Source organism: Polypterus senegalus, chromosome 3, assembly GCF_016835505.1.
Source record: "Polypterus senegalus isolate Bchr_013 chromosome 3, ASM1683550v1, whole genome shotgun sequence".
In the NCBI taxonomy this organism is placed as follows: domain Eukaryota; kingdom Metazoa; phylum Chordata; class Cladistia; order Polypteriformes; family Polypteridae; genus Polypterus; species Polypterus senegalus.
Window position 1 is genome coordinate 223,535,961 of NC_053156.1, and position 16,362 is coordinate 223,552,322.

General features: G+C 36.9%; 1 protein-coding gene across 4 annotated transcripts in view; it reads left to right on the plus strand.

The window, feature by feature from the left end:
- The window catches only part of ampd2b (adenosine monophosphate deaminase 2b), a 134,138-nt gene that overhangs the window by 61,055 nt on the left and 56,721 nt on the right, over positions 1-16,362 (plus strand). For 3 of the 4 annotated variants that reach the window (XM_039748576.1, XM_039748572.1, XM_039748573.1), the window contains exon 2: positions 14,561-14,691. In XM_039748576.1, coding sequence (XP_039604510.1) covers positions 14,662-14,691 — 30 coding nt within the window. In that variant the 5' untranslated portion in view covers positions 14,561-14,661. Of the gene's footprint in view, positions 1-3,772; positions 4,043-14,560; positions 14,692-16,362 lie in introns of those variants that run through there. The other variant, XM_039748575.1, reaches the window with a different exon arrangement.

Genomic DNA, 16,362 nt, shown 5'->3' on the forward strand with positions numbered 1-16,362 from the left:
TTTCTACTCATATCTGATTCACACCTATGGTGTTTTTTAATCATCACAGTCACAGAAATGAAACAAATGCCAACCTATAACTTTAGAGAAGTGTGTATCCTCTGCCTGAAAGTGCTCCTTTCATGTTTTAATGATAACCCCAATTGAGGTCAGTGTTTTCCTGCTCTTACTGAGAATAGTCCCACCAATCCTTCCTGAGTAGTTTGCCAGAATGCCATTCTTTAGCTATAATTGCACTGCACCTACAACTTTGAATACTATTTGGGAGCACACACGTGATAGTCTGTATGGCCTCCAACTGAGCATCACACAGTAATTCCATTTCCTGGCCTCTCCCAAGTACTAACTCCTACGCAGGAGAGAAACCACTCTCAATCAAGACATTTGGGCCTAAGGACAATGCCTGTAATTTACAACCTACTGAACAAGATCCAGCATCTTCCTGTTTTTTGAAGTTACATATTATACCCAAATCTGCTGTTTCCACCAATGCCTGTTAGCTGATCTAGGCCAATGCTTGGCTTTAATGATCTGACTTGTTTTGACTAATTCATTATGATTTTGCATTTCCTAATCTAAACAGGTTTTAATGGAAATAACATGAACTTATGCAGTTTCTGCCAACACAAACAATGGTAACATGCATAAGATCAAACAACTGACCCATTGATGATTGGATACATGTAAGTTCATGAAAAAAACAAGGCTGCTTCAAATTTATAAGGACATATTTAAAAGTATGCCCAGTAATATTAATTTTCTCCAGTTTATACAATATTTGCCTTAACAAAAGTAAAATGTGCGCTGTTGACTGTTTCTGAGTCAAAGGTCTAAATGGCATAACAGACAGATTTATCCCCTCTGTCACAGGTGCCTCAAAGGCAGGTAGTGATTTGGAAAATGTAAGTTTAATTCAACAGAATTTGGCTTTACAACCTTTATAATAAAACACATGGCTCCTAAGTACTGGGGTCTTCATATCTCTATTTGGACTTCTTTATCCTTTGCACTAAACTTTATTTTCTAGGGGTGCTTAGTGGACTTTCAATCCTAAGAAGATCTAACTTCTCTCCGGGCAGCACTTAACCATATTGCAATGGCTCCTCTTCCTCAGACATTTTCCGAAACTTGTTCTTCTTGCAAGTGCTCTTGCTCATCTGTGCACATTTCTACCTTGAATTGTACTGAATATGTATGTGTTTTTAGCATATGGATGTTATTTATGCCAGCTATAGATATTGTAAAGATAATAGCAGGTTGACGAGAGAAGAATAATTATCTTATGAAGCAGGTGGTCCTTTAGAAAATAGTTTTAGGAATCTTTCCTCACCATGCCGGTTGCTCAGAGGAAGTGCATTGCCTTACAGCATTTGAGTCAAGGGTGACTTATAGTGGAGTCAGCTGTGCTCTTGTCTTTGGTCTAAGAAAGTTCTGTACCTCTCTGTACTTAAAGCCTGAGTGACATACTCTAAAATGAGGTAAACCGTTCACCTTAGTCAGTGACAGTACACTGCCACTTGGCCCTAGAGGCCTCGGGGGGGATTAAGGCCATAATCAACTATGCCGTTTACACTAATCTGAAGTAGTGCACTGCTACGTTCCCTTTGAATCCTGAACTCTTTTAAAAACATTTCTTTTGACCTAAGACAATGCAGTACCACACACCCTTTAAAGGTTGTGTAAAATATTTCAGAATTAATTATGATTGATTATACAGAGAAGAATGTATTAAGCAACATTGAAAGATTCTCAGAAGCCCAAAGTCTCTTTATTCATATTAATAGTTTTCTTACACAATTGTTATTTTAGTTTTTAGTTTAAATGAAAGAAATCTCTCAACTTAAAAGCTGATGTACACATCTGGATCAGCTGCTCATTTTGTATTTGCAGTTGGCCTCTGATAGTGCTTAAATTATTACCAGCACATTTCTTTTTCTGGTTAGTATTATGTGTCTATCTGGTCATCAATTAAATATCAAGTCCGATTTAATATTATATGTTAGTTTATGTCATTGGTGAGTACCAAGTAATGTTTTTTAGGCTTGCCATAGTAGTTAGTGTTGCTGCTTTATAGCTGTATGGCCAGCAGCCATACCAACAGCACCTCAGGACAGGTAATCCACCTGAAGCGAAGCATGTTTGGGTCTGGCCAGTACTTGGATGGGAGACCAACCAGAAAATCTTCCTTAGCTACTGGAAGAGGTGTTTGTGATGCCAGCAGAGTGCACATAGCATGTGGTCTGTGTGTGGATCCCAATGCCCCAGCACAATGATGGGGACACTGTGCCAAAAAAATGGTGCTGTCCTTCAAATGAGATGTAAAACTCATGTCCTGACTCTTTGTGGTTATAAAAGTGTACCTCAAATTGCCTGTGACAGCATCATCCATTCTTGTCCCCTAGTCATCTTTCTCTAACTGGATAACTATCTCTCTCTCTCACCCCTTTACCACCTAATAGCTAATGCGTGGTGAATGTTCTGGTGCAATTATGGCTGCCGTTGCAATAGTTAAAAACTGCTTTTCAACGTAATGTTAGCAGGATAAATTGTGTGTGAGAGTGAGTGAGACAGCACTGCTAGATTGTCCAAAAAAGAGACTAAATAATCCTAGATAGTATATAGCCTTTTCAGGTCACATACAGGGTTATGGGAAAAATGTAATGCCCATGAAGATTTTTTTTTCTTTTGGTCAGTAGAGGGGAGGTTAATGAGCAATTTAACATGAATTTATTCTCCATACACATTTCATCCCATCCCCGGCAGCATTGCTGAGGGAGATTTTTCTTTCACCCAAACTGGATATAAATAAGAGGTCAATTTGAAAATTATGACAGGAATCTAAAAGCCAAAAAGAAACTGTTAAATTTTACATTTCCCGTGGAGTTTAACATAAAAAAGTGTTTATGGTGCTTGTTGGAAAGATGTTAGAAAGGTATCACTGACCCAGACTCCTCAGAGCATTTAACCATTTTCCTATAAATTGTATTTTTCCTTATGCTAGGCTGATTTAGAGTCTCTGAGATGGCCATATTCAGGAGCATTCAATAGGTGGTATCTTGTCCAGGGTTCAATGTTGTACTGTCCTGTGAACAGACTACAGGGAAATTACTCACTTGTGCTAATCAATATACAACACATAGCAACTCCCTGGAACCATAGTGATTAGTGGGCATAAATATCCTACCTCGGAACTTCCTTTATTCCTTACCTGCTTTAATCTTATTAGTTAAAAAAGTTACTATTTCAACTTTATTAAAATGTTTACTCATTTTTTATATTTATGATTTTAATATCCACGATGGTTGTTTAACGAATTGTAGTCTGCTCTTGCAGTATTTGCTCACGCCTTGCCCCAGATACTGCTGTTATAGGCACCTGCTTTTCACTGCTTTGACATAAGTAGGCGGATTAGACATGGGAGGAAACGAAAACCACAATTCATTTTACTGATATTACAATATCAAATGTTTTAGGGAGCAGAGTCCCCAAGTGTGTGATCCCAGAATTCGTAAATCTTTTAGCTAGTCGCTGGCTCAGCCTTCGTGTTCGCTGCACAATCAAGAGTAGCCTGCAACGTGTCAGTCCTACGAGTCTGTATGTGGTCGAATTGAGAAAGAGGGCGGGGAGACAAGGGGAGTTCAGAAGTGTCTCACCGGACCTACCATTTTTACGCAAGAGAGTGAAGATGCCTTTTGTCCTCCCCCGTCAGTGTGTACTCAGTGGTACGAGCTAGCCGGCTGTCAGAGGTATTTAAATTAATAGCCGAGAGGCACTGATGCTTGTTCTCGGGCTCCCTACGCCGCAGCAGGAAGGGAGGAAAAGAACGAATAGGAAGCGGACAGACTTTCTTAACCGGCTAGCGACTCTCACCGTTACTTCCTTCTCTATCGTATTAAATCTTTAGTTATCTACTAGTGGAAGAAATTAAACTAAAAGAAAAGCACATTCATTTTCATTGTGTTTAGCATACCTCTTTTCTTTGACCAGAAGCAAGCAAGACTTCACCCAGCTGTCATTTGATCTATAATCGTTGGAGAGAAAGGTATGCTCATGGATAATTTATTATAGCGCCGGGCGGTTACTGTCAAAGTACTTTCAGCGGTGTTCCCTATTATTGGCCGCATTGGTTTCGGTCTTTGTTATTGCCAAGTGGCAGTGGCAGAGGCAGAGCACAACGGTTGAGGTGATGCTGGAGGCTGGAGCTCGAGCCTGCCAATCTACTCCTGCCCTCAACTCCCCCTCTTCCCTCCCCCGACAGACAGAGTAGCTGCTAACGCTATTCCAGGACAGGCTGGCTTCAGTTCTGTATGCTTAGCCTCTTTAATGTATTGTCCGGAAAAAGTGCCTTGTATGCGGGTGGGGGTGGATATTAGGGTCTTTTTGCATAAGATCAGCAAATCACAGCATACAGATATTGCATTATAAAGGCGTTTAGCATTTACCTATAAACAGTTTCTTGCTGCAATGCAAAATACACCTGAGAGTGGCCCCACTGCTTAGAGATAAATCCTGACACAACATTTTCATAAAGCAATTCTTTATTAGCCAGTGGGGGAAGTGAGTCCCTGGAGAAGGCCAATGGTGACTGATAAAATACTGTTTTAATTACTTGTAACTTCAGACATTTCCTTGCTACTTGTTATTTCCAGTTATTCATATTTCAGATTAATTAAAAAACATATAATGTTGAAAGGATAAACAAAGATATAGTCTGTAGTCTTCAAGTGTTAATCTGCTATGTGTACCAAAGTGAAGCACAAAAGGTATACAAATGGCATACTATTTCTGTCTATATCAAAAATGTTAAAAAGGCAACTTAAAATGGCAATTTTTTAAAATACTTTAGGAAGTGGCTTTAGCTGCCTCTTAGTATTGCTATTTATTGATATTAAGCATTTTGTATAGTTTTAACTTTTTAAATGATAATTTTGTTGTTTCATTATATGTTAATAGTTGCCTGTGCTTTCTTAGTTTTTATCATTCTGTGCATAATTTCCTGTTTAATATATGTGTAAAAACTGTAAATCTGATTATAGGCATACCTTATACCTCTGGTATATGTAGTGTTGGCATAGAGTCACAACAGCAAAAAATCATTCTGCATTTCATTTTCATAAGAAAATTATGCTTCACAGAAACCAACAAACTTGTGCATGGTTATGAATATAACTCCGGGTTTGTGTCAAAAACACTGTATACAAGATGCTTTTTAAAGGTTGTCCTCATTTTGAATTCTTTTTTTCCAGTGGAGTGTTGTGAAGAGCCAGGACCTTCTTTAAAAAATGTAATAGCATCAATGTAATTTCATTATATTAAATCCAGACGTCCATTGTGTGAAGTGCGAATTTTCTTCAGGAACTTATTTATTTATTTATTTAGGCTCTACCAAATGCGCATGATTGATTAATTGGTGACTTAATGGGTGAAAATGGTACTGGCTCAGTGTCCAGGGTTGCTCTTGCCTGCATCCATGCTGCTAAATAGCCCATGGTCCCAAACAAACCTATACTGGATTAAATGGATCTCCTAGGTGGACTTAGATGTTCCCACATAAAATCATGCCTCCCTTTTTCCACCCAGTAAATTGTTAGTACAAGGAAAATAATGGTATGATGGAAAGTAGCATATTATGAAGCTCCCGATCTTGCCTTAATATTAACTTTGGCATAAAAGTATTTAGTGAATAACAATTAAATAAAATGTTGTATATATATTTTTTTTGCTTTAGTGTTTTTGTTGTTTTTAAATTTATTGTTGTGATCTGTGGTCATCATGCATCATTATTTTCTGGTCTTGAGTTAAATCATAGTTTTCTTTTGATTTTTTTTTTTTATTGGTATGATTTGACAAAGCTAATTGGGCCTGTTTGCTGCAGTTGCAGATGTTAACTCTTTTCCATTTTCCTAGCTCTCTTAATCCAACTATACTGTTTGCAGAGGCATAGTGTGTCTAGGTAGCATTAGCATCAGCTTCAACACATGAACTAGCCACAGATAAGGCACCACTTCCATTGTAAGAATTAAACTCCTGTTTGTTTGAAATTAATAAATGACTAGGACAGTCATTTCAGACTCAGCCCTGAGGACCCACTATGGCTGCAGGTTTTTATTCCAACCAGCTTCTGTTTAAATTGGACTCCTATTTAAGTAAGCTGTAATTTCCTAGTTTCTTTGTTTTAAGGTCAATAAAGAAATTATAAAACTATTTTTTTTATTAAAATGTACTACCTAGTTATATGTGCAGTTTTTTATGGTTTGAAAATATTTTCATCCTGATTTTAATTTTGTTTTTCCAGGTGTTCTGCTATTTCATCCATTATTTGCTAATGAGAGTGTTAGTGGGTCTGACACTGAAGTAGTGATAGCTCTGCTTTTTTTTTAATGGTCATTATTAGGATGCAATGAAGGGAGCAGACATTGAGGGAAAAGGGCAAAATGGTAGGAAAACAACAAAATAGAGTGAAACATTTAAAACTATAGAAAAGACAAATATTTCTAAATGTCTTATGAATATAAAAATCATTCTGATGTGCTTTACTAAATGCAGAATAAAGGAAGAGGAGAATAATACAACAGCTAATTAAATTAGATCAGTTATTTATTGTCGCTGCTTTTGAATCTGATTGAAACAAAAACCTGCACCAACATGGGGTCCCCAGGACTGAGTTTGGGAACCACTGGATTAGGAAGCAAAGAGGAAGTGAAAGAAGCCTCTTGTTTTTGTGATAAATTTTCTCTATAAATTGTATTCAATCTATAATTCTTTAATTATACAGAGATGTGTGGTTTATATCATGGCCACAAGAATACAGTATTTCACATATGAGGTCTGTCTGGAAGGTATCCAGCCATGCAATATGAAAAATAGATACATTAATTGGAGAAGATACAAGAAACATTGTACATAGGACAGTACCGCCTCAGTCCCCTTCAAAGTAGGAACCTTGGACCTCTCACAGTTCTCCCAGCATCTCTTCCACTGTTCAAAACACTCTGCAAATCCTTTTGGAATCGCCATCAGCTGCATCGTCATATTTTCCTGAATCTCATTGACAGTCTGAAATCTCTTCCCTTTCAAAGGTGGTTTTAGTTTCGGGAAAAGCCAGAAGTCGCAGGGTGCCTAATCTAGGGGGGGTGCTGAATCACCTGGGTAATTTGATGTTTTGCCACTCATTGTATTGTCACTGAAAGCCTTCTGAATCATCTGAATAGTTTCCGTGGACATACATTCAAACTTAACTAAAAATTTGATTCTCAGTCATTTTGAATGTGACAGCCACACAGTACACATGTTCACTCAACAGTGTCTAGCGCCCCCCATGACTAGTCCAGTGAAATCGTCATTGTACATGCGTGCGCATTTCAGTCCACTCTCTTTGGCTGCCAGGTTACATCTGTTCTTGTTATGCTGTATTAACAATGGCTGGACGTTTTCCAGACAAACCTTGTATACCATTTAAACTATTTTATGTATCTACAGATGTATCTACAGTGCCCTCCTTAATATTTGGGACAAATGCACATTTTTCCTTGATTTACACATCTGCTCCACAGGTAAAATTTCAAATCAAAAAATTTACATGAGATCAAAGTGTACATTGCAGACTTTAAGGATATTTGCATACATTTTGGTCACACCATGTAGAAATTACAGTACTTTTCCTACATGTCCAACACAAACCCCACAACCCCCAAAATTACAAGGCACCATAATGACTGCAACATGGCAATGGTGGGTATATTGAAGCAGTCATGTTTAGTACTTTATTGCATATGCTTTGCATACAGTGACTGAAGTCTGCAATTCATAGACATCACCAGATGCTGAGTATCTTCTCTAGTGATGCTCTGTGGAGCCTCTGATACAAGTAGGAGCCGAAGATGACTGTTACAGGGCTTGGCCCCTTAAATTTTCTGTTTTCATCATGTTTAACAGATGAGGTGGTGCGCTTTCAATTTGGGCTTTTGTTCCTTTTTGTCTCCACACTTTTTTCTCTTCCCATCACTCTGATGCAGGTTCATAATTTGTCTTATCTGTCCACAAGACCTTTTTTCAGAATTTAAAGTACTTTTTTGCAAACTATAACCTCGCCATCCTGTTTTTGTGGCTAACTTGTGATTTGCATTTTTATTTATTTATTATATTATAAAGCTCTTTAAAAAGCAACATCAGGGCTGACCAAAGTGCTGTACAATAAAAAAAAACCCAACATATCAGACACACAAAACCAAAGGGTAAATGAAACAGAAACACATAAGAACTGAAAAGATTCTTAATAAAAAGTATACAGATAACCAACATATCATACTGTTAAAAGCCAGAGAGTAAAAGTGTGTTTTTAAATAAGAATTAAAGACAGCTAGTGAAGGAGCCTGCCTAACGTGCAACAGCAAATCATTCCAGAGTTTTTGGGGCTGCATCTGAAAAGCTTGATCACCTCGGAGTTTGCATCGTGCCTTGGGAACACGTAAAAGTATCTGGTCTGCTAACCTGAGAGAGCGAGATGGTACATAAGGGTGCAGCAGTTCCGACAAGTAAAGTGGGGCACAACCATTAAAAGATTTAAAAACAAATACAAGGATCTTAAAATGGATTTGAAAACGAATTGGAAGCCAGTGAAGAGAAGCCAAAATGGGGGTGACATGCTCATGCTTTCTTGTGCCAGTTAAAAATCGAGCAGCAGCGTTTTGCACCAGCTGTAGGCGAGCAATGGAGGCCTGGCTAATTCCAAAAAGAAGTACATTGCAGCAATCTAGACGAGATGTTATAAAAGCATGTATCACTCTTTCAAGGTTGCGCTTAGACAAAACAGGCTTGATTTTTGACAGCCGCCTCAACTGGAAAAAGCAAGATTTTACCACTGTGTTCACATGGCTATCAAGTTTTAAAGTGGAATCTATTTTCACATCTAAATTTGTGATCATGGATTTCTCAAATTGAGCCACAGTGGAAAGGTTGATGCAGGGGGTCCCGCTGGTGCTATTGGGTCTAAATAGCATGACTTCTGTCTTGTTCTCATTAAAATGTAGACAATTTAATGCCATCCTTATGTCAATAAGGCAATCAAGCAGGGGCCGGACAGAACATGGGCCTTGGCGCTTCAGAGGGAAATAAACCTGACAGACATCTGCATAAAGACGAAAGGAAATACTGTATTTCTGAAAAATGGAGCCGAGTGGCAGCAGGTACAAGGAGAACAGAAGTGGTCCCAGGATGGAGCCATGTGGTACCCCTGAGGGGAGGGCAACAGAGGTGGAAGTAAAATCATCAATGCCGATAAAAAAACTTCTATCTGAGAGATAGGACCTAAACCATTGGAGAGCTGAACCCGTGATGCCCACCCGCTGCTCTAGCCTGGAGATGAGGATCTCATGGTCCATCGTGTCAAAGGCAGCTGTTAAATCCAAAAGCATAAGTAGAACACAGTCACCAGAGTCCACTGTTAAAACAATATCATTAAAAACCCTTAACAGAGAGGACTCAGTGCTGTGGTGAGTTTTAAATCCAGACTGGAACACTTCCAGAATTGTATGTTTGTCCAGAAAGGACTTCAGTTGGGTATAGATGACTTTTTCCAAGAGTTTGGACAAAAAAGATAGCTTGGAAATAGGCCTAAAGTTAGACATTACAGAGTGGTCCAGACCAGTTATTTCAGCAGTGGTTGCATATTTAAAATTAATTTAAAATCTTCCAGTGTGACCTCTGTATTTCTGTTCATGAAGTCTTCTGTGGATGGTAGTCTCTGACATACATCTGCCTCCTAAATAGTGTTTCTGAATTGTCAAACTGGCGTCTGGGTCCTTTTCGTTAACATAGTGAGGATTCTTCGTCATCAGTAGTGGAGGTCTTCCTTGGCCTACCAGTCCCTTTGCGATTACAGAGCTCACCAGTGTGTTTTGTTCTTAATGATATCCCAGATAGTTGATTTAGATAATCCTGAAGTTTTACTGATGTCTCTACAGGTTTTAGCCTTGTTTTTCAGACTCATAATGAATTATTTGACTTTCCTTATCATAGCTCATTTCATCATGTTGTACAATGGCAACTATAGACTTCAAAGGATAAAAGCAAGCCTAGGTATCTTGTGTCTGCACCAATAAAGCAATGAAACACACCTGAGTAATCATAAACATCTGTGATGCCAATTGTCCCAAAAATTATGGTGCCCTGAAATGGAGGGGGGAGGGGGGATTGCATGCATAAAAAGTGTTGTAATTTCTATGTGGCGTGACCAAAATGTATACAAATATGCTTAAATTTAAGTCTACAATGTGCACTTTAATTACATCTCGCTTGTTTGATTTGTAAATATGAACTGTGAAGTGGAGGGGTAAATAAATAAAAAATGTGTCTTTGTCTCTAACAGTGTGGAGGGCACCATATTTATCTACATGCTGTGCAAAGCATGATTTATGAAAAAAGAAATAATATTTTTATAATCCAGAAGGATACACTGAGCTGCTTATTTTTAGGCCAAATAGTAGGGTCTGAAGGAGTGCAATGTAGATTATATAAAAGAGCTACAGTATCTTTTCTCTCTCATGCCAAACTCTCCACTGCTTTATTTTTTTTATTTTTTTCTGGTGACTGAAAAATTAAGGCATACAGTGTCATGCACACCTGTTTCCTGTTGATTCAAAGGTTCAGCTAGTAAAATACTCTCGTACTACCCTATATTTTACCCCAGGTAAACAAGTGTATTTATTCAATTATTTTTTCCCCAACATGTTCACATTCTGTGATAATAATGTTTAATCACAGGATATGTACAGTAAAGTTTAATTACTATTTCCTTGATGTGTTTGTAATATTAACCCAAAGGAATAATGTTTTAAGGTCAAAATGTCCCTTTAATAAAGTCGAAGAAGATTCATAATAGAATATATATATATATATATATATATATATATATATATATATATATATATATATATATATATATATATATATATTTCTCCATATATATATATATATTTTCTCTATATATATATATATAGAGAGAGAGAGATCATTTAATCACATCTGCTTTGAAGTTTATAGATTGTACTAGTGGATTGTGATGTTGCAGGCTAAATATCCCCCATAATTCATTTAATAAACATGAAGTACATCATATCTTGACACCACAGAACTGACCTTACACTCAAATTACAGTTAACCATGCATTTTACTGCTCCCATGGGCCTGGTTTTAATGATTAATGATCACTGCAAATAATAAGCACTCCAGTTTATTACTTTTTAGTTTGCACAAGTATGGTAGGTGAATGTTATAATTTCATCTCTGGCAAGTAGAGTCATTTTACTCAAGCAATTTCCTAAATTAAAATTTCATGCTTAACACTACTTAAATACTCCCATTTATTTTTGATATAGTCAGAGGTTTTCTTTTTAATGATTGATGACTTACCCTTTTTAGCATACAAAATAAATTGTGACACTGTATATACAGGTCATGGGTATGGGAGAGAAGGGAATGTTGTAGCTGATCAGAAAACAAATGCATTTATTCCACTTTGCAAAAGACCCCTTGCAGGGTGCCATTTATTAAGTAGTTGAGTGTCTGTAGCAGAGGTTAAAGGTAGTAGACCAAACAGAAAAGGAAAAGATAATCTGGGATATTAGTAAAACTTCTGAAATGCAGTTTAGTTTCATCCTTGACCAAATTATCAGTGGAGGGTCTTTTTATTTGCATTGGCCTAAAAAAAAGTGGGGACAAAGTTTAAAGAAACTGCAAAATCAATGTATAGATTGAAGTTTTGATCGGGTGCCATGAAAAGGATGTGTGATTAACATGTGCAGGGAACAAAGGTTCATCCTGCTCAATTTCAAATGTTGTTTTCCCAGCAAAGCCTGACGCTGATGATACTAAATGATCATTTAATACAAACAAAGCATAAAACTTTTTTTTTTTTTTGCTCTTGTTCTCTTGATGCCACTTTGGCTTTGAGGTGGTACTGTAAGAGGAACTACCTTTCCATGGTGCATTTCCCAAAAGTGAACCTGGACTATTTCTCGAGGCATAGCTTGTAGCAGGACAGGTAATGAAGTATTAATTTGTTTGAAAAGATTCAGTTGTGATTTAAAAATTCTATTAAGTAAATTTTTGTGTGAGGTAAATGATGCTATTAAGAAAACCATTCATGAGCTGTTTTCACAATAAATATTTATGAAATATTTTATTCATATTCTCACATTGTAGCAGGTTTTGTAGTGAGGTTTAACAAAATGAAAATGTGTTCATTCCTGTTTGCTTTGTCTGGCAAGAACACTCATTTATTTTTCTCTCCTGTAATATTTATTTTTTAAATTATACAAAATTTGCTCTAAGAAATATACTTTTTTTTTTTAACATTGTATTTATTAGTTCTGTAAGCCACTGTTTAATCTGGTGGGCGCGTTAGAATGCAAAGCTTGAAAGAGGACTGATGGGTTTCTAATCTCATCATTTGTAGAGATGAACCTTAAGGACATAGGAAATACTATGCCATTTATGTACAGGGTGGTCCAGATCTAATTATGTAACTCTTAATACAATGCAGGAAAACAACACAATTTCGGGTGATTTTTGTTTTGCAGAACTAAGAATGTACAGTATATGTGGAGATCCCAAGAGTTTGCTTGTAGTTTTAAAGTTTCAAAAGACATTTTAAAAATGTCTTAAATATGTTGTACTTATAGGCAGTTAGTTTTACAGCTTGCCAGGGATTGATAGCCCTCACAGATGATTGAATGTCCATTTGGCACAGTGGTTCTCAACATTCACCCCCTCCTGTTACTGAGGGGCTGCAGCTGTAGTTACCAACAAGCTAAGTGGGCCATGCAATAAGAAATCAACATTTCCTTGAAAAGGGCACTAAATGTTAGTCTTATATATAAAACAGTGCATATATGTTTACCAAGTGATGACATCAATATTTGTGAAGGATCGTCCATTGACTTTCATGGAGCTGGAAGAAGATAGGACAAAAGAGTAATAATAGGGGTGTTGTTTGCATACAACGATAAATAAAGGCAAAGAAAATGTAAGGGTACAGGATGGCAACTTGGATTCTGTTTCTCTACGCAAAAAAAAAGAATTTGTAGATGCAATCCTTTCTTGTAGAAATGCTGAGAAAATTTTGTTCACACAATAACTTCATAATTAAAATGTTCTGTAACATTTAAAAAGTACCTAGGGACTTTTATAGTCTCTTAGTTTGCAACATTCTTATTTTCGTATTACTCAGGCAGTTGATATAAAACATGCAGGTTTGCTTTTGGTTTTGAAAGCACAGATCTTATACTCTTGAAATTGTCAGCCATGTTTCGAACCAGCAAACACCTAATATTCTGATTGAACCTAAAATACTGTTCCTCACAATTTTAATGCAGTCTATCCCAGCATATCCATGACAATACTGTAAAAACCAAAGCCACGATATTTTGGGGCTAATGGTAGAAAAGCTCGGCCTTCAGACCTCTGTCTGTCTTTAAATTTGAAATTTCAATCAACTCTCCATCCATATTTGTTAACCCTCTATTTCCAGGTGTACATCACAGGACATGTGATCACTACAGAGCAGCAGTGAATACAACAAAGCAAAGAACAACCTCAAGCATGGCTTAACAGTGGTCAAATAAAGCAAGTCTCTGTTTCTACTGTGAAGGGGAGACTGTGCTGCAGGTTTGACAGGGCAGTGGGACGTGGCAGTAAGAAAGCCATTCCTTAAAGGACAAAATAGGGACTTTGAGCTACTGGCCTGTTTAGTACTGCAGACTGGACAGAGCCTCCTCTTCACAGTAGAAATTGAGACTTGCTTTTTTCCACCACTGTTAAGTTGTGCTTGAAGCTGTTGTGCTGTGAGATGCCTACCACACCCTCACAAATGTGTCTTCTGATTGGGTTGTGACTTTGGGTCTGACAGATCTCCAGTTTCCAATTGCCTTTGGATTGTGGTGGACACTGACACCTTTGATTTTGTTTTGTTTTTTTTTTTTTTGCAGTTTCTCTAAGTGAAAGGCCAACAATGGTAACAATGATCTGTCTCATTTTATTTCTTAATTGCCATTTTCTCATCGTATATCTGTATTTTATAGCTTTCTACAGTGTAATATTGTCCAAGTAGTACTTCAGAGGGTATAGTAACACAGCCTGTAATATTCTGTAATGTCCTATTTTCTGATTTTGTTACCCTAAACATAAAATTTAAACTTCTGGCACTTGTTATCTTTTCACCATTTTAGGTCATTCATTGCATTTCAACTGATTAAATTTGAAGAAAGGTGTTCTAAAACTTTTAAACAGTAGTGTAAATACATATATGCTACTTTAACTGGTAATTAGCTTTGCAAATTTTCATTTCCTGGAATTTAACTTGAAAAGTATTATTATAATGAAAACAGCAGTGTTTGAATATGAGTTGCTTTCCTGTATTGTTTTATTGTGGTGTTCTTGAAGATACTCAAGAAATACCTACATTTAAATGCATATGTCACAAATCTCCTGCACACTAATAGTACGTTATTAGACATAATGCACATTCTACACAGAAGGGGTGACCTACTTTTGTATTTTGCAGATCTGAAAAGTTCCCCAGGCCTGTACCCTTTGACAACTCAGAGATCCTTACCTGGAACTCCTATTTCCCTCAAGCACTTTCCAATCGACCTGCGTACATCAATGGATGGAAAATACAAGGAGATTGCTGAGGTAAAATAATGTAAAAATGGAGTGTTCATGCAGAGTTTGTCTTTGTAGATCAAAGGCAGTATTGTACAGCTACTCTGTATGTTGTGTAATCACATGGAATCGGTGGAGCTTCATTTCTGCAATTGCTGTTTTTTCCTGTGAAAATCTAGAAGACTGTATGTTGAAGGATGTGAACACACCTGGTTAGAATATTATTAATTAATGTGCATCTCTGCTAACTAGCTCCCTTAACTAACTGTTGAATGCCTGTTATTTATCCTATTAACCAACATAGAGCAATATGCCTTTTTAGGGAATCAAAAAGGATAAGTTTGATATTTTTCAAGTTATTTATTCACAGTCATGGAATATATTAGTTTGCCACATGAAAGTGTGTTTTAAAGGAAAGTATATTTTATATATATTTTTTTAAAATAAATTGCCTGCTCTTGTATTTTATAATGGGGGTGAAGGGTACTAGGGTCACTTTGTAATGATAATCCTTAAACTTTATGAATACGTCCACTTTGAAGAAGCAAAAGTTTTGATTTAAGAAAACTTGCCTTCCAAGTTTCTGAGGCATGCTTGTGACACGATTCTTGGTCCTGTTTTCTTGAGGTAAGAATACGTTTCTTGCTAGTTTGTCTGCTTACAGTGGCTGTAATGGGTGAATTTATTTCATTCTGTATTGTTATTTACATAGACTATGGAGCGAGATGCACCCTGAGTGACAGCAGAGTGTAAAGAGCACATATGAGTTTCACTGTATTTTGTGCACATACCAATAAATTTGAACTGAATTTGCATTGCATTTTTGATAAAAGCCTTAGTTTTTGAAAGTGGGATACTACTTTTTCTGTGGTGCATCTTGTGCAAAGTCTTAGTGTGTGATAAAGCAGATTAAAGCACCACAAAACTATTTGTTTATTTATTTGTTTGTTTGTTTATTATGCATGATGAATCACCCTTGCTGAGGATATAGTAATAAAATAACTGAGCATAATGTTTTTGAGTGAGTAAATTCACAATATGAATCAATGTGTAAATATGTGGTAAGAATATGCAGATTCCATATAGAACCTGGCACTGTGTGGCAGGAATGACAGCTCTGCACTACCACTTGATTAAACCTCGGTGAATTGCCATTGTAAAATGGCCCAAGTGCAAGTGTGTATTTGTGTGTATGTGTGTGTTCAACCTGTGATGGTCTCTTGCCCTTTCTGTTCAGTTCTTGTCACTTGTTTGTATGCTGTGCATCTGTTTAATAGTCTCTCTCACTGAAGTACACTGAAGTAATATCAATCTAGCAGCAGCAGGCAATATCTTTGCAAAATTAAAGAAGTAATTCCATATAGTGAAAGAATATAAGTGATTACAAGTGTGCATTTTTCAGCTATTATTGTCTAGAGGTCTACAGAATAGAGATAGTAATTTACATCTGTGCATCAACATTCAATAATGTTAATAATGGTGCTTGGCGATGACATTTCAGGGTGAATCCTCACCCCGGACCTTAATGGCTGCTGTGAAGGAAGATGAACAGCATAATTGGCAAAATGAAGTGTACAGCTAGTCTACTTATAAAATGGTTGAATCTCACAAGAATTTTGCTTTTCTTTTAAAACAACATGGATGCGCTGTTTTACATTACGTGTGCAATCTCTTGTGGCTTGAAAAACTGATGCATTTGGT